Raw genomic sequence first — 24,898 nt, 5'->3', positions numbered from 1 at the left:
TATTTTAAATATAAGATGATTTGGAGATTTTAAGAATAGATATTGAATTCCTAATGATAATGTTATGATTTTTGCAATAATATGAAACGAAGTACCTAAGTTTCATGTTATAGGTAGCTAATAGATTTTGTTCGCATAAAAAAGAACATCGGTAGGTATAAACAGTAGCATTGCCGAAGATTTATTTCACACATTATAAATAGGTACTTAATATTATCTGTAATAATAACCGCATCAAAGAACATCATATCCTTTAATATAAATAATGAATGGTACCTACAAAAGCAGGAAAAATTATAGATAATAGATATATTAAAGCAAAACTCACTCCTTTGTAAAGTCAAATCAAGTAAATACACTCCAAATGTAAATAGTGAATCTATTGAATAATGCTGAATTTACTTCTTTTATGTTTATTTTATTCTATCCCAAAACATTGGAGCCTATCAGAGCAATGTCATACGGGCTTGGAAGAAAAGGTGTACAAGTAAAACGTAAATCGTTTGGAAATCAGAGAGTAAATTAGAGAACCAAAGATTTGTCATATCTATCGTGTTATGTGTATTTATTTCTTTTGTTTATGAATATAATGTACTAGCGGTCCGGCCTCGGCTTCGCCCGTGGTACATATTTCGAAATAAAAGGTATTCTTTATCAGGGTGTAAAGATTATCAGTGCCAAATTTCATCAAAATCGGTCCAGTAGTTTATGCGTGAAAACCATACATACATACATATCTACAAACCTTTCCTCTTTATAATATTAGTATAGATTGATATTCAATTCAATGATTTTGAAATTAGGGAGGCACTTAATTTTAAATTACAACATGCTGATGATGCCACATTTTTCTGGAACAAAAATCTATTCTTTTCACAAATAGTAACAAAATTTTCTCTCATTTACATTAAATTCATTCAGCATACAAGTTTTTATAATGAAATATTTCATACAATGCTGGTTAAAAATAAACTGAAATTTTGATAACTAAATAAATCAGACCCAATAAAGCCACAATATCAAATCCTCTGGCTTATATAAGATCAACCGAAAACATACAATACGTAGTTAAGAATGTAATTTCAGATTTTTCCAAGCTTATTACGAGCATTATCCTTTCATACAGATAGGTTATTACCCTCTGACCACATAGGTTAGTGAAATAAGCTCTAATTTCTTCCATTAAGGTTAAAATTGGCGTGGCAAATCTTATCTCCAGCTCTGAACATCTTGAGGACCATTTGGAACCTTATTGCTCCAATTTTAAAGTAAATTATCGTATGGTACCGGTCATTCACGGTTCACACGCACAATTAGTTCCATTACCTAGTAATTAATTCGCCGAAAGGAAGACTCTTGGACGAAAATTAATAATGATTGATAATAGCGCTCTATGTACAATCTAATATACTTAACATTTATTGAAATACTTTGTTCTTTCTTGTTTAAAATTGGCCAAGCTGAGTAATTTTAATCTAATGTCCTTAAACAGTTCAAAATCTTAGAAAGAAAAGACTTTCTAGAAAGATACGTTCCAATGTTAAAATTTATTATTCTTTTATCACAAAACTGGCTTTTACTATTACACTATAACACCTCAACAATCCATCACAATAATATTAAATACCATATTTATTTACGATAACTGATGCAAGCTCATCAAGGCAAGATTCATTTTAATTAAATTAAGCAGACAAAAGGTTGATTGGGCATTTGCAATTAAGCTCCTCTGAAGAGTTAAAGTCGTACCGAGTTTAGGCAAGCCTTAATTAAAGCCTTTGTCTCGCATTTACGAGTCAAACTCAAATAAAATACAAGAATTTCAAAGGTTTTACACAGATGTAATGGCATTAACAGAGCCGTGTTTGATACAACCTTCAAAAAAATGTGTGCGTGTAGGTACTAGTGTACACACGTAAGAAGTGAAACTTTATTATGACCTTATTTTTCAAAAAATAATTTACTATATGCAACTTTACAGAAATACGTCAATCACGCGTGGTAGGGATAAAAACAAGATGGCGCGTAACGGAAAAATGTTACACTAAATTTTTTTCCAACCCCGATAAAGAAGTTTCACTTCAATAATGTCATTTTGAATCTATAGAGGTAACGTTCTTTCGTAGAAAATTTACATTTGTATGGATGATTGTGTCTGTGGCTTCTTATATCTAAGGCCACGTTTCCACCTGCAAGAAAACTTCCGCAAGAAATGTCCGACAGTCTGACAGCAGCTTGCAAGTCTAAGGCCGCGTTTCCACCTGCAAGCAGACTTGCAAGCTGCTGTCAGACAGACTGTCGGACTTTTCTTCATGTAATCGCGGCCTAATGATACGAGTACGGCCACAGATAGACTCACTTTCTATCGGGGTTATTCTCATAGCTCGCATAGTGTCAGTTTTCAGACCGACTACGGACAAAATATTGTAACTATGTATATAATAAATATTCTAATCTTGTGTATGTCATCATAATATTATTTTAATAACGTAACGAATACTGTACACTATAATAGCGAGCGAGTTCACGGGCAGACTAAATGAAAACATGAAAATTAAATGAAAATAACTTCCAGCTAGTAGAACATAATATGTAAAATACTCACGTAAAATTTAAAATATCTTACTGCATAAAGCTTTCATAAAACATTACTCGCTTATTAATGAAAACTTAAATGTTCATATGAATCGTCATTAACAAAAAACACATATATTATTATAATTAGATTATAAATATTCAATACCACAGACATGTATTCAATACACATAATCATTAGGGTCTAGGGATTCGCATGATTTCATTTAATATAGATTCGCTGTTTGTATTTGGGAGGAGGAGGAGATAAACGACGACGATTCGGTATGAATTCCATATAAAGTCACGTATTGTCCATAATAATATTCTTTTGAAAACGTATTATTCACAGTACGGTATTATTATTGACGATGTTCCAAAAAATGAGGTTTTATTTCGAATGCCTATTTTAAATAAGTTCTTGATTTTATAGAATTTTAACAATTAAGTGTTCAATATTGTACGTCAATATTAATTAATGAATAATATATAATATAAATTTAATTATTAACAAAAATCTATACATATAATAAAATCGTAGGAAAGTCAAAACTGTACATTGAATATTTTTTTAAAAGAATACATAATCCAAGATCTATAATCGATATAGAAGCCAAAAATATAGTTTTTAGAATTTTTGTCTGTTTGTCTGTTTGTCTGTTTGTCTGTTTGTCTGTTTGTCTGTTTGTCTGTATGTTTGACCGAGCTAATCTCGAAAAGTACTGCATAGATTTACTTCAAATTTTGCATGAATATTCCTTAGAGGTCGGGTGAGGATAGTTTAAACATATTATCATGATATCACCTTCGGGGGAGGAGCTGTGAGCCTTTATTTTTCTTACATATTCTGTGTACTACGACAGCGTACAATCTAAAGACTCATGTTTAAATGTTGGTTTCGAGTAAGCCATGCTATTATCTAGCTTTACAAAATAAAAACTATGTCATTTACGTAATTTGGGCAGAGAAACAGTTAAATGAATCTTAGCAGTATAAAGACAAATTTGAAACAGCGCCATCTATGAAGTGTTATAAAAATCAAACACACGTTAACTATTGGAAATTAATAATCAAATGACGCATATATAAATGTTGTTTGACAATATCTAGATTGACACTATAAAAATTATGCCATTTAAGTAACTTGGGAAGAGAAACATAGTTTAAAGAATGTAAGTTGTATAATGTTAATTTTGTAACAGCGCCATCTATGAGATTTCGTAAAAATCAAATCAATTTAGATGTTAACACTACTGAATACACAGTTGGAAATTAATAATTTAAATATAATTATGTTATTTATTTAACTCTTTAGCCCATATCTTCCCTTCCCTATAAGGTATATTTCGTGTAAATAATAAATATACTACATTTTTTTTAACCTTAGGACGGCAACAGGGGTGACCTGTCACCCCACTACTCAATAAAAGTGTCAATATTTAGTTGGTATTGTTTCTGTATCTTTCTAATGCTCAATCTATTCTCTAATTGGCGTGGATGCAATCAGTCGCAAACGTCAACGTGTCGCGGTAAGTTTTTATTTTTGGTATAATGTCTTTGCTGGGGTGACTCATAACCCCTATTGCTGTTTACGTAATTATTTATTTTTGTAATACTATAATAATTGTTGGATTTTTTTAGGTAAAATTGGTTTCGATTTCGGATACGCAGATTCAAGACTACTTGCAAAATATTGTTGATGCTAGCTCGGATGATGAGCGCCGTTCCGAAGATGGGGATGCGAGTGAAAATGATGATCACGTTTCGGTGCACTCGGAGGAGGAAGACATTATTTCAAATTATGAAGGTAGTGATGACGAGGATGTGCCGCTGGCACAATTACGCACTAAAGTGTTGAGAGGTAAGAATGGACATGTTTGGTCGTCTATTCCACCATCTTCGAGTAGAACACCGCGGCGAAATATAGTAACTATTCAGCGAGAATTAGGAGTCACTTTACGTGATATTCTAAATATAAACCAGGAAACTCCTGAAGGTGAGCCCCCTGTAAAATTGCAAAAACAAGCAAGATGTGCACTATGTCCAAGAAAAAGGTACAAAAAAGTAAAAACTTTTTGCACAAAATGTCTTCAGCCCGCTTGCACTGAACACCGTAAGGATGTTTGCTTGAACTACATTTACCCCAAAAAAAAATACCAAATTAAGGTTTCCATAATTAATACTTTTTTCATGTCATTAATAATTGTATTTAAGTGATTGATCTGATAATAAATAACTTTCGTTTTCTTACAAATTGCTGTTTTATTTGAGTTTAAAAATAAAGGGGTGATGCGTCACCCCTGTTGCCATTTATGTATGTAAAAAAAGTCTTGCCTGCGGAAGGTTAAAGTGAGGGTAAATGTTTATTATTTTAAGTAAAACTAGACACCATTATCTAAAGTTAATCTAATATTGATTGCGTTCATTAGTTACAATTTTAAAAATCTTCGTATTTTATAAATTTAGTAGCTTACCGCCCGCGGGTTCGTCCGCTTTGTCTAAAACCTAATAAATTATATTATACTAAAACCTTCCTCTTGAATCAGTCTTCATCTATTAAAAAAACCGCATCAAAATCCGTTGCGAAGTTTTAAAGATTTAAGCATACAAAGGGACATAGGGACAGAGAAAGCGACTTTTTTATACTATGTAGTGATATTTATAAAGCAATTGAATGCCATAAAACCAAAAATTTCAAATGCAATCGTCGTGTTTTGTGAATTTTCACCATCATGCGTTCCCACAAAAAGTAAGTTGTTACTTATAGGTATAATTATTTTTTATAATGATAGCAATTCATGTTTTTTGTTGGTAGGTATTATATTACACTTTTAGAATGAAATAATAAAATGATGAATTCTTTTATTATTTTGAGGTGCATTGGTTTTTGATAAAATTTTATTTGTAAGTAGCTTTTTTTATAGATTTACAACTTTTGATTTTGTTATTTACAGATTCAATGCTCATAAAATTATATCGCCTTTGGAAGACGATTTCTGCTGATATTTTTACAACACCACTTGAAAATTGATGATTTGATGGTAAAGATAGTAGCAGCGAGGATTAAGTGGAAATTAGCAATCATCCGCTTCGTCAATTTTTGACTGAAGTTAATGTCCAACGTCCAATGGTTCAATCATTGGAAGTATCTCGGGAAATTTTGGAGGATATTTTTCAGGAAGGAGAGGAGGGGCAGCCAACCACATATCAAACGACTACGTTTTAGTACCGAAAAAAATGTTATTCCAAATGAAACGTAAATTTTGCACTCACAACTGTACAAGTAATGTTTTTATTTTGACTTTGCGGTTATCTGATTAAAATATTTATCGTTATGGCTATCGAGGTACCGACCGTACTGGGATCAGAGTACATGATACAGTTCATCATCCAGGATTGCTAAGAGCATTTTAACACTGAAAAAGATGTTTTCTTTGAATCGTAGTTGCTTCATTTATTTATTTTTAATCATTTTACATAATATGTTTTATATTTTATAAATATAATATCATTTTCATTATTTAAGTAGATAAAATAAATTATGTAACGGTTTTATAAGAAAACACAGTATATATTTTATTAGGCGACGGTGATTTCTTCCAGGCAAAAGATATTCATCAGCTCAATAAAATTGAATAGTATGTTGTTAGTTATTCTTTAGATTCACAATAATTGTAATGAGCATTTCCGCAAGCAAGTTGTATCGTAGTTTAGATATATCATAGTTTTGACATATTAAAGTTCCAACAAAACCCTCAAATTTTTGAGCAGGTTTGAGCAAGATAATTTGAAAAATGTGCCGTGTTAAGTATTATAGAAAAGGTTAGTTCGTTGGTAATTATTATTTCTTCTTTATTTACATGTTGTTAGTAAAAATAAACTTTGACTAACAGTCAAAGTATATTTTAACTAATACTACTTAATATCTATTATACCTACTTATGTTCAGTATTTATCTGTATTATTCATCATCATCAGCCCATATACGTTCCCACTGCTGGGACACGGGCCTCCTATGAGGGTACAGGCCATAATCCACCACGCTGGCCAAGTGCGTGTTGGCGGATGACACATGTCATCGAACTTTTTAATTCTTCGACATGTCGGTTTCCTCACGATGTTTTCCTTCACCGTTCGAGCAGTGGTGATGTTACAACATGCGCAGATAAATTGAAAAATCAATTTATTTCCTGCGCGCTCGCCTGGTCTCGAACACCGGACTTATCGATTCGAAGTCCGAGGTCTCACCACTGAGCCACCACCGCTTATCTGTATTATTATTGCTTGGTAATTAATATATTTTCATGTCGTATACCTAATTATAAACATAAGTTTGATGTGTAATTAGCTGGATTTATTTTTACACACTCACAGGCTTATATTTTATCTTAAAAGAGTGTTAATAGTGTAAATCATGATATTTTTTCACAATTAATAATAATCCTTTTTTCTAATGGTGTTGGCATTAAATTAAACCGCGCTATCGTTTCGTTCACAAAAAGTGATGTTATGAGGAGCATATTCGGTCCTCATATCATAAAAAATCTGTGCGAAAACAATAAACACGTGTGAGGCCCTCACGGCAGATCGGGGCGGTCTGACGCGAAGTGGGGACAGCGTTGTCACTGTATCGCTCTTGCCACGCTGTTCAACAGACTTATTCGATAGTTCAGTTTTGTGTTAAGACCGTTGTGACAACCAACCTGTGAGACAACCAAACCCGGTCTCCCCATACTATCCCGTGAGACCGAAACCTTCACTGAGAGGGTATGACGTCTCATAGCTGATCGCAAACGGCATATTGTACTATCCCGTGAGACCGAAACCCTCACTGAGAGGGAATTACGTCTCACTACTGATCACGACAGTCCTATTTTATCTCGAGAATCTGAAACTTTACTCAATATGAAGACCGTTTGACAAATGATAGGGTGCATCATAGTATTATTCGATCTCTTGAAGATGAACATGAGTATAAGCAATGACTAGAGTAGGGACGCGAATATTACAATTATATGAGACAAGAACGATTAATAAGTTTGTTTAATGAAAGATTAAGAATTGAAACTATTCGGTCTCTGGAAACGGACGAATAGCGAGAGGCCCGTCTTACTGCAGACAGATTTCGTCATAGTCTTAATGACTTGAGGTAAACAATCTACGAATTCGGTGGTGTGGTCTGACAAATATAAAAGTGGGTTTGCTTATAACCTCACAATTGATTACAGATCATCTTCTGTAAAGGCGTAGTATGTTCTTTTTGTAATGCTTTAAAGTGTAGTAAGGAGTCGGCTTTCATTTGAAGATACAACGGAACCTTTGAAATCACTACTTTTAGAGGAACATACTGTGCAATGTAAACTGTTATTAGACAATATTCGCTCTTATAGTAGCGCGTTTCAAATGATCCTTTGGTGCTCAATAATTATCAGAAGGTCCGTTCATGCTTACTTTTAAGATACAAGGTCAAGTTTACCATTTGATAGGATCCCTTTTGCCTGTAGGCCAACCTAAGTTTGTTTAAATACCTATATTTTGTATTCGACTACAACGAATAGTGGAATACAAGAAATCAATATTTCTCAAATTTAAAACTGAACTCATTTCACAATTTTAGAACAGGTTAATTCGTATGTATGCAGTTTTAAATCGACATTAGAAGCTTTTCCTCAAGATGGTGATATCGGCACTCATGAACTCCCTGGACGTGTTATTTATAACGCCCAGGCCACAGTATTACAAATTTTTCCTAAAATAGAGCAACGAATGTATTTTCGCATAGCAACGGAGGGGAACTCGCGGGGGGTCAAGTGACGCGTCACGCGGGCCACTTACCACAAACATGTTTAGTTTGTGGTACCGAGCGCGAAAGAAAGTCATCGTGTTTTTAGTAAAGTTACTATGTTAACTAACGTAATTTAATACTTAAGTACATATTCTATAATGGTGTGCTCAAACTGTTAATCTAAATTTAATTTAGATTATTATATTTTGATACTAAGTAATGTAGAATTTAAATCACATTCATTCATGTTTTCTTCAGATTTTAAGATTTTCTTATCAGAGTGTTCAATTTTAATGTAAGTAGTTAAATTTTATAAGAGACAATAATTAAGAACTTAAGAACATTCAAAAATAAAGTGTCACGTATTTTTTTTAAACGACGAATGACGAAAAACGACCTAATCGCGGACGAAGTCGCGGGCAACAGCTAGTATATAATAAAGCTTCTTCTGAAATAATGTTTTACAAGGCAAACAAAAAAGTAATTGCAAGCAATCTTTCATCCACGTTGTTACAATTAGGGGCCAGCTTGAAGCGTATGAAATATAATTCATTCTTTGTGGCAAACAAACGGAAGTCCAGTCCAAAAACGTATTCAATGTTAACACGATGATTCAATTTGTATTTAGATTCCTTGTCGGCGGTTCCTTTATGATATTTTAAGACACAAATTGCGCTCTTTAACAGCCAAATTAAAGCGTTGACAACGGCTAAAGTGATTTGCTTTTTAACTTCCTAGAAGAGTGTATATGAGTGTAGTGTATATCTATATCTTCCTATACTATAGGTTTGTATGATTATATATACACCTAACGTTAATGTTGTGTAAAAAATGTATTATTATTTATTACCTACATTTACATATTTTAATAGAAAGTTGTAAAATAAAAAATAGAGAAGACATAACACGTAGGTAAACACTTTTTAAGCTCGAATAACCTTCTAAAAGAAAATCCAGAAACGATACTGATAAAAAACACTAACACAACACTAATTATTTATTACCTACATTTACATATTTTAATAGAAAGTTGTAAAATAAAAAATAGAGAAGACATAACACGTAGGTAAACACTTTTTAAGCTCGAATAACCTTCTAGAAGAAAATCCAGAAACGATACTGATAGTTAAAAAATGATATATCAAGCAAATTCTTCATTCATTTATCGGCTTAGGGCGCGTTCCCACCGGGTCGTGACGACAGATAATCGTGTAGTTTTAAGTGTCGTGGCTTATATGTTTAAATGGAGGTGTTCACATTTAGAACGACACAATTTACTGTCGTCTACAACAGTTTTTGCAGTGACGACACTTTGTCGTGACAGTGGGAATGGCAAGCACGACAGTCGTAAAACGATAAAAAAATCGTGGACGGCAACTCTATGTAGACGAACACGTGTTTTCCCTTCCCTCTCGCACCCGCGCGCTCGTGTCTGTACTCGGTTTGCTTTTCCCAACCCAAGCGAACGCAGAGGCGACTAGATTTGTAGCTTGCTGATGATGCGAGCGATCTGAGCGATCCAATGGGAACAGCTAGATACGACAGTCGCTAAACGATAAAAAATGTTGACGACAAACAATCGTTATAATGGGAACAGGTAGAGACTACAGTCGTCGAACGATAAATTAGTCGTTACGACATAGTGGGAACGCGCCCTTAGTGTTAGAAAAATGCGTCCCTACATAAAATATTTACCATCCACTCAATGTACCCACTACGCCGTGCGAGCTCGAGCGTTATGCAAAAACCATCATAGATATTTTGCATGTACACGCATGTCTTTTCCTATACTTTTTAAAGGATGAAGCTTACTTTTAAAAGCTTTTAGTTAGGAGTATAACTATATTTTTTTGAATAAATTAGTAACCTATAATGGAAGCTAGTCTATGTAGGTACTAAACCGGTTTATATGTATTAATATACATAGTTTATTACTGAACCAAATTTGATCCAGATCCAATCAGTTTTTGTTAGAAAGGGCCTTCGATCATAAATTGTTAGTATTGATCGAAGGAAAGGGCCTACCTATTACTATCCATCTAAGTACACAGAGCTAAGATTTTAAACAAGAGAGTGTTTAAATAAAAACCGGCCAAGTGCGAGTCGGACTCGCGCACCGAGGGTTCCGTATGTGATGTACCGTCATATCCTCCAACATTGCCCGCTTTTTACAGTGTTTTGATCATATACAAGAAAAAACAAAATATGGACAGAATTGATGCTGTTATTTGAGTAGGGAATTGAATTTAGAATGAATAGATATACTTGAAATAATCATATTCTTAATAGTTTCTCTAAAAATAAGGAAGAAAGAGGTGGGCGAAATAAGGTGGAAAAGTATACAACTTTGCCCACCTTTAATATTTCAGCCATTTTAAGACTTACGTAGCTGTTTTTAGGAGACAAAGTACAAGACAAGGCAAAGATGCCGAATCTCTTACAAAAAATGATCCAAAATAAGTAGATCTTCATTAAATTGTATGGGCAAAGTTAGGTGTAATTTTCTCACAATCTTCATACAAAAATCTTTAGGGTTTAGGGTTGTCACAAAAAAATCAACTAGGTAAAGGATGAAAAAATTAAGTTTAATAAAATATGTAGGTGGGTAACAAGTAAAAGGTAGGTACACATGCAATAATATTGCGTTCGTACTGTTTCTAGGTATATCTTTAAAATGAAACTGAAATTATGAATATTTATGTACCTATACGTAACTTCTACTAAACATTTAAAAAGTACCTAGGTAGGCATACATACTCGTACAATCCTACCTAGGTACCTAAAAGAAAAAACATGCTGTGTACTTAATTTATACCTAAAAAAAATTACCTTGCTACCTATTTGAGAAGTCTGTTAAAAATGTGTCAGCCCTAGCACCTCAAAACGGTTGGGCAATGTTGGGATAGGTCACACTACGTTTATTAACCTAACATTGCCCAGCGACAAAACTCCTATAATACTACGTATTTTTGCTTGGAAATAACAAATAACCTCCTTTTTTATATTCTAGTTTAATAAATAATAAGAAATATTCACGTATTCTAATTGATTCCCAGTGATCAGAGACAAGTTTTTTTAGAAAAATTTGGCACCACCAAAACACCTCCTTCTTTGTCGACATGTAGCAGCAGACTGATTGACGTTATACATGTGCTATCTAATCAGTGTTGCGAGAAAAGACTTTAATTTTCTACCTAAAAACAAAACAAGTCTTAGATGTCATGCTACTCCACATAAACACTCGGGAAAGTTAAAATTTCTATTTGGGCAAAGATAGGCTGGAAAGGCAAAGTTGGAGGATATGACGGTAACTAAAAATTTATGGTTTTCGTAATTTTTCCTTTATCTATGCTATAAGACGTTGCTTCGTACCAAATTTCAAGATTCTGAGTTCACGGGAAGCACCCTGTAGGTTTTGATTCCCTTGCAAGTGTCGAAAATTTGCGGCATAAACGGCTGTATCTTTTGATTGCGTTGGCTTAGAAGTTTGATTTTTTCACACCTTCAAGGGACAGTAGACCTGAGTAATTGATATAAATTTCAGCTTCATACCTCCACGCGTTCCTGAGAAAAAAGGTCTTGACAGACGGACGGACGGACGGACGGACGGACGGACAGACGGACAACAAAGTGATCCTATAAGGGTTCCGTTTTTTCCTTTTGAGATACGGAACCCTAAAAAAGGATTCGTTGTTCCAAAATATTTCCAGCTAAATATTTTTTGTGAATATTTTTTTAGGCCAGTATAACGCTTTGACATCCGTAACCTCTAATCACATCATAATACGTCAGAAAGGTCAATCTTTCAATCTTAACTGGTTTTGTTCAAGTCAGTATTTTTATGCGAAGATCGAAAACACTCGACCAGGCCTCCGTCACTCGCTCAAGGTCGCGCTATAAGTGCCTACCGCACAGTAGGTCGGTACCGACCCAAGCGGCAGTTGGTTGGCACACGCGAGACTGTGCACCCGCGTCACGTTTCCCGCGCTCGCTACCAAGATGCCCGGTTATTGCGATGTGGACGGGTGTCGGAGTTCAAGAGTGATTATTTATTAAAATTATTCATAAGATTCAGAATTTTTACAACAGTTAAATTGAATAACCGTAAGTTCAGCGATGGTAAAAAAGACATTGAACATTTCATAAAATTAAAGCACATATAATTTTTATCTGTATTGGTCTTGTGGCCGCAGATTCACCCGAATGAACCCTCTACCCGTGAACCCGTAAATCTCAGCCATATGGTCAGCAGCCCCCGAGCCACGCAGTAACAAAGAAACTCACAAACCTTCCAGGCTACTTTTTATCCAGGAGACACATATAGCGGGTCCACGCGGGTGAAACCGAAGGAAACAACTACTATCAATAAGATTTCATTTTTTTTATTGTATAATGTAACAAATATAATTAACAATAAAAAATTAAGTGTTTCAGAAACTCTGTGTTTAATTTACGCGCTCGGTACAACCCTAAAGTTTTCGTTTGATGACGCAATCACGCGGCGTGCGCGGGAAACTCGCTTCTCGATGCGTGTTCGTAGAGTACATTTCTTACTGCAGCCGAGTTGCGGCGCATTTTGTAGGTAAATATAGCGTAGGTATTTTAGCTTTTGTATGGGAGTGATGTATCTGTTACGAAGTAACTATTCTCTAATCTGTGACTCGACTCTGAAGATAAGGCCATGAAACTTGCGATGGGCGAGCGACGGCGGCAGCGACGCGATAGGAGACGATTAGGCAGTGACATCGTACCCGGGCACAAAACAAGCTGGCGGCAGTCGCACTTAACATAAAACTCTTTATTCTATACTAGACCAAGTGACAAAATCAAACGTGTTTGTTTTTATCGCTGCCGCGTCGCCGTTGATACACCGCCTCCCGTGCATCGTTTTAACTTCCAGGATCCGTCGCCTGTTTCGTTTAAATGAAAAGCTTTCAATTGGCTGACAGATGGGCAGATGACCAATCAAACTTAAGCGAAATGATCGTTCCTGTCATTTGTCTAAGTAACATTCTAAATTCAAATTCAAATTACATTTATTTGCAAGAATACAGTTACAAATATAGGTGTTGTTATTACAATTTTATAGTTAATACTAATACATTCTGGGTGTGCAAATATTTAAACATAAATAAATAAAATTAAACTAATTGTTTTATTTAATTAACCTAACCAGGCTATGCAACGCTTGTACAATCGCTGTCGCGTCGCATCGCCATCGCTCAAATGTCGCAAGTTTCGTGGCCTCAGAGGGCTAATTGACGCCGCGCCACAGATTAGAGAATAGTTACTTGGCCGCGCCGCCTGTTACGATTGATAAGGCCCTTTAAACAAACCGCGCACATGCCATATTTATTGCTGAGATAATCTTCAAGTGGTCTATTTGCAAATCGACTACACATTTCAACTACTGGACTTGAGTTTTATCTATTTATAAATGAGGATTACTATTCGTTTATTTTGTTGTAGTATTGCCGCGATCCTGTATAAAAGCACTAAAGCTTTTTATTCACTTTTCTAGTGCGCTAGTATAAGCACTAGCCACATAAAAATTCCTATCATTATTTTCATTTTTATTTTTTATACCATTGAATGCGAATTATAACTCCCCATTCATTCTAGCAAGATGAAAGGATAAACTTTATCCAGCTTCTTTATATCATTATTACAAATACGTAAGAATAAACCATTCTCATTAAAATTTCACTGTTCTATAAACTTTTTATTCAAAACAATTCGACTGTTCCAACATTTTTAGTCTGTGGCTTCACATTTTCGGTGTCCCGTAATAATTAAGAGGATTTGAAGACAGCAAAAGATTTGGATTACGTCGAATACGCTTCTTTTGCTCTATTGTTCATCTTACCCGCAGACAATTGGCACAAATCGCTTTTAATTGTTATTGTATAATTTATTTTCTCCCGCATAAATACGTTTATATGTACCTACATAGTATAAAACAAAGTCGCTTTCTCTGTCCCTATGTCCCTTTGTAGGTATGCTTTAAATCTTAAAAACTACGTAACGGATTTGGATGCGGTTTTTTTTAATAGATAGAGTGATTCAAGAGGAAGGTTTTAGTATAGGTAATTTATTGGGTTTTAGAAAGCGGGCAAGCCGCGGGCGGTAAGCAAGTACAATATAAATTTTAAATGAAATATAAATGAATTTATCCTAAGATAGACTTTATTATATGGATTAAAATATAAAGATCAAGTATATTAGAACAATATAGCTTAATAATGTTCTTTAGAGGCGTTTAAGTCCAATTATGATATCCATATATGTACTAAATGATGTTATGATTATAGTTAAGGATTATTATTAACGTCCCTATTTCACGCTTGTTTATCGTTCAATTAAAACTAATACAACTTCCTAACTACAAACATTAGGACCTAATAAATGCTTAACGACTGACTTCTGTACAATATATTGGTTTAAACTTCTTAATTTGTGCTGAATCATCAATCGTTTCTTCCTCAAATTTGAAATAATATTTTGTACATAAAAAGGGTATATTTACAAATCTGGCATGTGCAAAAACTTGGAAGGCCCATTAGGAAAATTACACCGCTATAAACATTATTTCAAATATTTTTACGATTATGGCAACCCAGATCACGAGGAGATAGTAAAAGTTATTTTTATAGTGGCAATCAAATTTACCGACTTTTAATGTAAGATGTGGCAATATGAAATTGTAAAATAATAACACATGGCGATGTTTAGCGAATTATTTATAATTTTATTTTAAGGTAATCATCCAGAATGACAAGTTAATCATCCAGTTCATTCTTAATAAAAAAAAATGTGTCCCTTCGTCCAGCATACTCACCATGGAATCCTGATATTTCATGAATGTCAAAAAACTGTTCTGAAATAGTGCTAAATAGTGCCCAAAGGAAAAAAATAGTGCTCTTGTACTTGCGAAGTTATAGCCATAGTTCGATGAGTATGCTGGACGAAGGTTTCGCCCAGCATACTCACCTCCGTCCGGAGAATCTGTATACGCTTCAAACATAATTCATACTTCAAAAAATAGTTCCCAAATAGTGCCAAACGGTGCCCAAAAAGAAAAAACAGTGCTCGAATAACTTCGGAGTTATAGGCTTCGTTCAGTGAGTATGCTGGGCGTAGGTTCTACGCCCAGCATACTCACCTCAGTGCGCGAATATCGAACGAGCTATAGGTATAATTTACGTCTCAAAAAATTGTGCTTGAAATAGTGCCCAATATCAGTCCAATTTTTGCTTGACTTTTGACTTAGAAAACCATTAAATTTTAATGTAAACTTCTACATACTAACGTAAAATGGGGTACAGTCGTCGATACATGTTTTTGGACAAAAATATTAAACTTTCTAATTGTAGACTTCATGTTATTGGAAATAATTATGGTATTTTCTCACATGTCAAAAACTTTCGATTAAATGCATTATTATATATTTTATAAATAATAATAAATGAATGAAACTTTAAGCGTAAATGAAGTCTATTACTTCATTGCATTGTGTGTTTTGTAAAAAACAACTCGCTTGCTACCTAGTTTTACAGTGCAATTAATGAATGAGTGTAAAATCAATTTAGTTAAATGCCACTATTATAAATTGAAATATACTTACTGATTTGGGTGCAGCTCCTATATTGATAACGTACTAGATACACAATTTTATATAGGTAAATAATGACATCACCAACACATTGTTTGGTTTTGCAACCCACTATGTAGTCAAACTCAAAAGCCGGCGTTATTATAATGATGTGCGACGAAGTAAACAAACAAAGAAACTGAGAAGCGCTTGTTCGTTTCGATTGCTTTGTGACACAAAATGGACCCTTATCACCTTCAAAATACAGATCAGTCTTGTCTAATAATCGTAAGATGTTAGGGCAGCGCCATCTAGTATTTAAACATAAACATATTCATTTGCATCGCGGGCGCCGCGCGTCGTAAGCCCCATACCTATTGACCGTACGTGCATCCATTACTGCCACACTATATTGAACTTTATCACATGAGGAATACAGGTCAATTCCGTAAACGTTGTGGTACCGTCCTTGATCCGGAAAATGATTATTTTGAATAATTTTGTCAGTTGTAATGTAAGCATTAATAACAGCAACTTTATTTTTCAAGCGCCGTGATCTAGACAAAATATATAAAATCATTGTTCCTAGCTACCGGGGTCCCATGCGACGCGCGAAGGCTTAATCATATTATTATAAAGTATTATTAAAATAATGTGTAATTAATAATATTGCGATTCTAAAGTAAATACTCCCTTACATAGACAATTAATAATTTACACAAGACAAAAATTGTTAGAAAGAAAGTTAATAATATTGTATTCGACTGTACTCAATGTAATGTATGTAGAAGTTTACAATCAAATTTAATGGTTTTCTAGGTCAAAAGTCAAGCAAAAATTGGACTGATATTGGGCACTATTTCAAGCACAATTTTTTGAGACGTAAATTGTACCTATAGCTCGTTCGATATTCGCGCACTGAGGTGAGTATGCTGGGCGTAGAACCTACGCCCAGCATACTCACTGAACGAAGCCTGTAACTCCGAAGTTATTCGAGCACTGTTTTTTCTTTTTGGGCACCGTTTGGCACTATTTGGGAACTATTTTTTGAAGTATGAATTATGTTTGAAGCGTATACAGATTCTCCGGACGGAGGTGAGTATGCTGGGCGAAACCTTCGTCCAGCATACTCATCGAACTATGGCTATAACTTCGCAAGTACAAGAGCACTATTTTTTTCCTTTGGGCACTATTTAGCACTATTTCAGAACAGTTTTTTGACATTCATGAAATATCAGGATTCCATGGTGAGTATGCTGGACGAAGGGACACAAAAAAATTGAATAAATGTACGAATAAATATAGTTTATTCGTACAGTACCCGTACAAATAGTCACATCGTAAAATATTAGAACTTCAGAATATACTATCCGATATCATTATTATAGATAGCTACTTAGGATGTAAATTGCCAATAATTAAATTATTAGTGATTACAAGTATTATTACAAACTGGTTTAAATGAATGTTTATCATAATAATTATTCCATTATAATATTTATACACTGGACACATTTTAAGGCATCATCAAAAATTAATATTTGTTTTATTCATACAAATATTTGCTACCTATAATTTATTTTCAATACCTTTCCAAATATATAAGATCACGCTGATCTTTATTTGTTTGAGGTACTTGTATACCCTCCGAGAGTAATATCTATTTCTGAAGTCTGGGTCACATCGATCCATTTAAGGTTCGCTCAACACAGTTGATACCTATAGAAATAACAATGAATTTCATTTAGAATTAAATTTCTGATGCGTTTCTAATCTATTGTAAGAACTGAAATTAAAGATAAGCTTTGGTAAGAGCATTAAGAGCATTTCATTTGATGCAAGTTTGTATTTTTAACTTTCCCAGAAACAACCGAGATTTTCAATTTGTAGCGTATTTTTCCAATACATTTTAACTGTTACTATCTCCACTAGCAACTGTAAAAGTTTTAAGTATCTGGGATAGTAATGATTAAATATTTAAAGATGTGTCAGAACATTTATAATCGAAATTTGAGAAAAATTAGTAAATGATATAACTAACTAGCTGTCCCGGTATACGTATGAAAAAATAGATGTTATTCGATTCTAAGACCTGTTATGCACACAAAATTTCATGAGAATCGGTCAAGCCGTTTCGGAGGAGTTTGTTAACTAACATTGTGACACGAGAATTTTATATATTAGCATAGAGATTAAAATATGATTTTAATTCACCCTTTTTTACCCAGACTAGGCCTGACTCACGACGGAGAAGGACAGTGTGAAACAGATGGTCTGAAGGGATCTGTGATGGCCCCCACAGTGCTGGCCACTCTTCACAACTACGCCTGGTCTTCTTGCTCTAGAGAACAGTTCCACAAAAAGACCAAGTAAGTTATAATACTATTGGTTTAAACTAAAAATTCACAATTTTTATTAATAATTCCTTTTGCAGTAGAGTTTCAAACGGTCCAGATTTCCCCTTCGTCGTTTATAAAAATAAAAAAATAAATAAAAATTGACCATTCTTATCAATAACTTAAACTTAAGCAGAGCTTATTTACTACCTTCTCAAGCTTGCCTGGTTTTAAATATTGGCAGTACCAATTAAATATCAAATTATCTCTGGAAAAGAGATGTTTGATTTCATTCAATTATAATTCTTTCTTATAGGAAATTGTGGTGTCTTCACCAACGAAGCCATGATGATGGTGTAGTATTGGGTGGTGCTAAAGAACTATCAAACTACGTATTTACTATGGACGAACAGTGTAGAACTGAATTTGGAGAGGGGTAAGTTGTAATGGGTCCTCTTCACAATGGGCAGCGTTGGGCGAGTAGAGACAATCACGATAGTTTAGAGTGCCTTAATGTCTATAATCGGCCATCATTGTTGACATTTATTTATTTATAATCGCCGCAATCATCGACGATCATTTGTTGGGCCAACGCTCTCGATTGTGAAGAGAACCAATATAAGTAATTTACATGCTATTTTCATTGTACGCTTTTGATGACAGACGACAGTTCTATTATTGTTTAATCTACTGAAAGCAAATTATTCATGAATAGAGTAAGATATGCAAACAAGTAATCGCTTTAGTTACCAACTTGTTCTTTATGTGTGTAAAATAATGGGTAGGCATCGTAAGATACATAATTTTTGTTTGGTTTTATTTTTATTAGATCGTGAAATTGTACCATCTGACGTAAAATATTTTAGATAGATAAATTACCGACTATAATCTAAATGCATATATAAAACGGAAAGGTTTCCTTAAGACGATACACAAAAAAAAATCCACTGCTTGGCGGGCGGAGTCTAATAGCTCGCTATCGCGAACGCGGGTGTGCGCGAAGTCATTCTTGCAAACTCGCCGCGCTGCCGCTGGCCGACTCGGGACAAACATGTATGGAGTCGTCATACAGTTATAATATTGTTATACATTTATTCAATTGTTGATTTATTGGTTTTATTTTCTTGCTTATAAACAAATAATCTTCTTTCCAACAACTACTTAGACATTATTAATAATTATTATTTCGTAATGTTTACTTTATTACAAAATAATACAGGTTATAAATAATCTTTAAAATAACAAAAAATATTGTTACTCTGAAAAAATGAAATGGTACTCAATAACGCGGACTACTGAATTGATTTAGATAGAATTTGATGCTGACGTAGATATTACATCATGCCCAGAAATGAAAGGTACTATTTCTGAAAGAAGTTATAAACCCTAATTCTTCTCAGTCAAAGTCAAGAGTGGAAGATATCACTAATACAGTAAAACTGATGCGAAACTTTGGATGTTAATTTGTATATTTTTTTGTTAGTTGTTACTTAATCACGTCAAGACTACATTACCAATTTTGATAAAATATAGCTAATTGCCTGGATTTACACATAGGATACTTTTTATCCGAACTGAACACTTCTGTGTGATAAAACAGGATTCACGATATAACCTAATTCCACGCGGGCAAAGCCGCGGTCGGAATGATATTTTTTTAAATAAAAAAATATTTTTTAAAATTGTTTAAAAAAAAACACAAAATATATTGACGCATGTATTTATTTTTTGCACTCTATTATAATTGTAATTATTCATTACAAATAATCAAAATAAAATAGCCAGAACAAAGTTAGGCCCTGGTAGGGTAGGTAGGCAGGTACAGCAATGTGAGACGAACACTGGCTTATTTATACCAATAATAATGTATTATAAACATTAAATTAAGTTTACTTTCTAACAACAAAAATACATAATATTAGCTAATGTGAAAGCGAATCAACCAATCATCCCACAAAAATGAAATGTGCACACAAATATTCATCCAAATCGGTTCATGTCATTAGGAGGAGTGACTGCAGCGCCATCTTCCGGGCCCAATTGTGTTTCCAGATCACCCAGGAACTCAATTTAATATACTTACACAAAATTTTTCGAAATGAAAACTCACATTACTATGTAAATATGAATATAAACCTGTTTTATTACTAAGCAATTTCCCGCACAGGTGTAGTAAGTATAAATGAAATAAATATCAACATCAAATTCTTTATACAACATACTTATCTACCACCTTCTAAGAAATGTAATTCTTGAAATTATTTCGTATTTTTTTTAAATATAATACTACTCCAATGAGCTCCTGTTCCATATTATGTCCGCCATACTTCCACTAAGTTCACCATGATTTTTTATTTCTTTGCACTTTGTTGCTTTTTGCTAAAAATGGAATCATGCGATAAAACCAGTAGAACGTTGATAACATACATTTTTGACTGAATAAAGGTACTTACAAAGGAGTGGGTTCACATTGTGAACAATCAGTGGGTTTATTTTCCTTCTGGATTCCGGATTTCTGAAAAGATTATCTATGCTATAAATGAAAAAATCTTACACATTCGTTATGTACTTAAAACAGGGGTACATATCAAACATCGTCTATAATACAATTATCATCAAATTTAAAATAAAACCAACTTACTTCATTAATTTGTTCCAATTGTAAGCATTCTTTTTCCTCCAACCTTTATGTGTCTTCTTCTTATTTTCTTTATTGTCCCCATTTGTCTCATTTTGTCTTATCGTGTTGTCACCCTTTTTTACGATTGCGCGAGCGACACAAGTTCCCCGTGTGACGGCCGTAGCGGGAATGACTCGTGCAGCGATCGGGGTAGGAAGGTACAGGGCGGCTCTCGCTATATTGGCTGGTCGCGCGCTAATTTCAAGTATTTCTTGTTTATTTCAAAACCATCGCATATTTCAAAATTCTAAATCGGTAGACGTATAGGTTGTATATTTTATAGTTAATATCCAAAAAGTCGTAACTTTACGTTTGTTATTTTGAAGATGCCAGAGATTATAAAAAAATAACAATGAGAACTTTGTATTTTTTTTCTATCGAGAAAATATCATGGAATCATGTTTCTAAAACGGTAGACGTATTGTGTTACTATTGAACTTTCTTGTCAAGAATTTTCATCACGACAACTTTAATAATATAAAAATTACGAAGGTTTAAAAAGGGCCGTAAATGTTAGAAAAATTAATTCATCACCTTAAAATCATATGAAATTCACATGAAAATTGTCAGGGTTGGTACGTTGTAGTTAAGAGGATTTTACTCCCTCACGGATTAAAAGGGTACTTAGGGCACTCCCAACTTTTATGTTAGTAACTAATATAAGTATACTGAACTGATGGTTGTTCTATGTTTTTATACCTGCATATTAGTATGGATTTTAGTTGAGTTTATATAAATAAAATAAATACATTGACCATTATGTAACGAATTCTCTGTCACTCGCTGAGTACCTACTGATTTATAGTTCGCAAAACAATCAATTACGTTTACAAATACTAGAGAGAAATAGCCCCGAAAAGCTTTTCAACCAATTTACCATAGAGCGTTCCACTAAAATATGTACAAAACGTGTTCAAAACATAATATTTAGCGAGTGTTGTTTATTTTGAATAATATCGCCCGTTTGCAAAACAGAGGATTACTGCCTAATGTAAATAAAGTTTTTGCGACGCAATATCTAAAACAGATTTGTGTGTTTATAAACAAAGTGAATATTTTGTTTGAAATACCATTAGTTTTTAACCACGGTAAACAGAACGGACTCAATGGAAGCTATATTTTTTGATTATGCTTTTTATTTTTAACAGATTGTATCTACTACATAATACATTTTCTTATCTGCTATAAAAAACAATACATTGCAGTTGTTCAAATGTAAAAAAATATTTATCTCATTATATGACTCAATTTGTTTAGAAATTTTAATAATTACAAATAGAATCGCAATCACACATCGTAAATTTGATAGCAAAACCTTGTGAAACTAAATATTTTTTTTTAAATTTGAGAGCCTTAAAATATAATTTGGCGCCCTTGAATCCTTGTTTTTTGATAATTATATTATACTTAATTAAAAAATCATTAAAGCATAGCTACAAAATAGAAGCAAAATTCCACTCAAATTCAATCGCTAAGCAGAAACTTTAAAAGGGGACAATTCCAGAAAAGTCCTTACATTCTCGAACCTTCCACGAGGCGAGACACGTGGAAACTCGGAAGATAAATTTATTACCGACTTCATGTCAGGCTAAATAAACCCGTCATCTGATTTTATACAAGTGAAAGGCTTGGATCTACGATCAACCCAGAATATTAGGACAAATTTGGAAGATTTTGAACATTCGTTATGAGGTTTTTAAAACGAACTCTGTGTGGTTTTACGTAAACTTGACAATAAATTGAGATTTCTATATTTAAGATCATACAAAATATACATAGATATATTATGATTATAGCAGGAAATAACGATGGATCTTGAAAAATTGTTGTCTATTTAGTTATTATAGTTTTATTTAGCGAATAGGTTAACGAATATACAAAATCTATTAGTGTCTAGTGAGATTTTTATCGAGACGGCTACTTTTAATAAATTTAGTTATTTATAAGTACATTAAATCCCGCAAAATCCATTCACATAGTAAACTTGATTCACAACAAAGAAAATAACATATATCAAAGAGATACGGGATCATAATAAAAGAACTATTCTTCACTGAATGATTTTTATTAGACAGAATAATAAGTTTGCCTTGAGAAGTCAGTCACGTATTAATGTGAAGAAAATTGTTTTCAATTTGATCCTCCAGTATTTATTCCTAGTCTTTATAGAGTCAGTCTTTCAGAGTCGTGAAAATTGTTGAATTTCGTTTAGAAAAATAGAACGAAAAATGTAATCTTTGATTTTAAGGACGTAGTTTGTAGTTTTTCTCTTTTTCATTACAAATCGAAGAATAAATTTATTTATTCGGGAAAATTTAAAATTTATACTAAAACTTTCTTTCTATTAAAAGTGTAACCGTTCCACAATTTAGTAAAATAATAAATGCGGGAATGAAAATGTGAACTTTTTGGTATTCAAGACGAATAATTGAAAATTCCTGAATATTCGTATATTTGAGGAAAATAAATATATATATATTCGTCTTCCAATTGTGCCTTTTATAACATAAGTGCGTACATCGGAGTGACATCTTGAATTCATATGGAGATTTTTCCGATAATTTGGTCTCGTAGCTTTCAATACAATATGCCAAATTCAGAGCAACTGTTTCTATGGTTTTTTCGTCGATTAGCCATATTTATAGAAATAATTTACTTTTGTTTTAAGTTATCTAGATGCAGGTATATTGAAAAATAAAATTAATATAGGTACCTACTTTTCAAAAAAATTAAATACAAATCTTTTAATATTAGTTTATATTTCAAAATAATAATGATATATGTATAAGCTTCATAAAAATAATGATTAGTACACATAGAATTTTATTAAATTGCAGAAGAACATAAATGTGCAATCTATACTAATATTATAAAGCTGAAGAGTTTGTTTGTTTGAACGCGCTAATCTCGGGAACTACTGGTCCGATTTGAAAAATTATTTCGGTGTTAGATAGCTCATTTATCGAGGAAGGCTATAGGCTATATATCATCACGCTACGGTCAACAGGAGTGGAGCCACAGGGGTGAAACCGCGCGGAGCAGCTAGTAATAAATAAAAAGAAAAGCAATTGAACAAATAAAAGTTCACGAGCTTAGTTTACAATCTGAACCAAAGTAAACACATTTAAAGTTTTAGGTGTTTTAAGCTGGCGTTAAACAAGTAAAACCATTTTGAGCTGGAGATAATAAAATCTAACCAAATCCTGAATGGATTTTTATTTTCTATTGTATTCTAATATTATTTCTAATCTACAGAGAGTTATTTATTCGGATGAGATTGTGTTTGAACAATCCTTAAAACGTTAAAAATGTTTTATTCTTTAAAGTTTCTTGTCAGTTATTTCAGAATTACTTATAATAATATAATGAATTATATAATTGAGGAAGATATTACGAATTGACTTACAAATTGATAGAATAGTCTCTCAAGTCACACACACCATTCAAAAAATTCTCCTTAATTTTCTTAACTATTTCTAAAACCAACGAAAACATCAAAAAGCCAGCGCTAACACGATGTTTGAAACATTAAAAGAATCTTGAAATATGCGCTTTGAAACGGAGCTGCTGTTAACAGCTCTTTGGCACTTAAGTACGCAATCATTCTCCTCGTCTTACAGGGACGTAATAGTCAGCGTTCACGGTTTTCATACATTTTCGATTTCGATTAGATCAACTCGAAAAATCAGCCCATTCCAGCACAATTGAAATAAGGAATTTGCCTATACAAACAAATGAAAACAAAGAATCTCTCTTCAATATTGTGACCGGTTTGAGTTCAATATTATGTACTGATTCAACTATTAAACCAACGGACATTCGGGAGATATTCCGCACAAAGTCTAACGCCGTAATAGTGGACTTTACAACAACGCATCATAAGGAGGAACTTTTATCAAGTTATTCTAAATTCAATAAATTGAAACGCCTTA

The 24,898-nt window shown here is 33.4% G+C and overlaps 1 protein-coding gene and 2 long non-coding RNA genes across 3 annotated transcripts in view; 1 reads left to right on the top strand and 2 right to left on the bottom strand.

The window, feature by feature from the left end:
• Nucleotides 1–24,898, top strand: part of LOC149485411 (A disintegrin and metalloproteinase with thrombospondin motifs 1-like) — a 72,704-nt gene that overhangs the window by 11,427 nt on the left and 36,379 nt on the right. Inside the window, exons 5-6 of the mRNA XM_089700175.1 lie at nucleotides 18,179–18,319; nucleotides 18,603–18,722. Coding sequence (XP_089556301.1) covers nucleotides 18,179–18,319; nucleotides 18,603–18,722 — 261 coding nt within the window. The remainder of the gene's footprint in view (nucleotides 1–18,178; nucleotides 18,320–18,602; nucleotides 18,723–24,898) is intronic.
• The window catches only part of LOC149485412 (uncharacterized), a 206,818-nt gene that overhangs the window by 152,830 nt on the left and 29,090 nt on the right, over nucleotides 1–24,898 (bottom strand). The gene's annotated exons all lie outside the window — the stretch shown is intronic.
• On the bottom strand, nucleotides 20,002–21,448 carry LOC149485413 (uncharacterized). Its single transcript, XR_016316142.1, has 3 exons — nucleotides 20,928–21,448; nucleotides 20,740–20,801; nucleotides 20,002–20,665 (listed from the first exon to the last, which is right to left on the bottom strand). It is a non-coding gene; the product is annotated as an uncharacterized LOC149485413 (long non-coding RNA).

This window comes from Colias philodice, chromosome 10 (genome assembly GCF_061535455.1).
Source record: "Colias philodice isolate Cphi_HAF_F1 chromosome 10, ilColPhil1 Martin Lab GWU primary, whole genome shotgun sequence".
NCBI lineage: Eukaryota > Metazoa > Arthropoda > Insecta > Lepidoptera > Pieridae > Colias > Colias philodice.
Note: the sequence above shows the minus strand (reverse complement) of the source record. Positions and strands in the feature narration are given on the sequence as shown.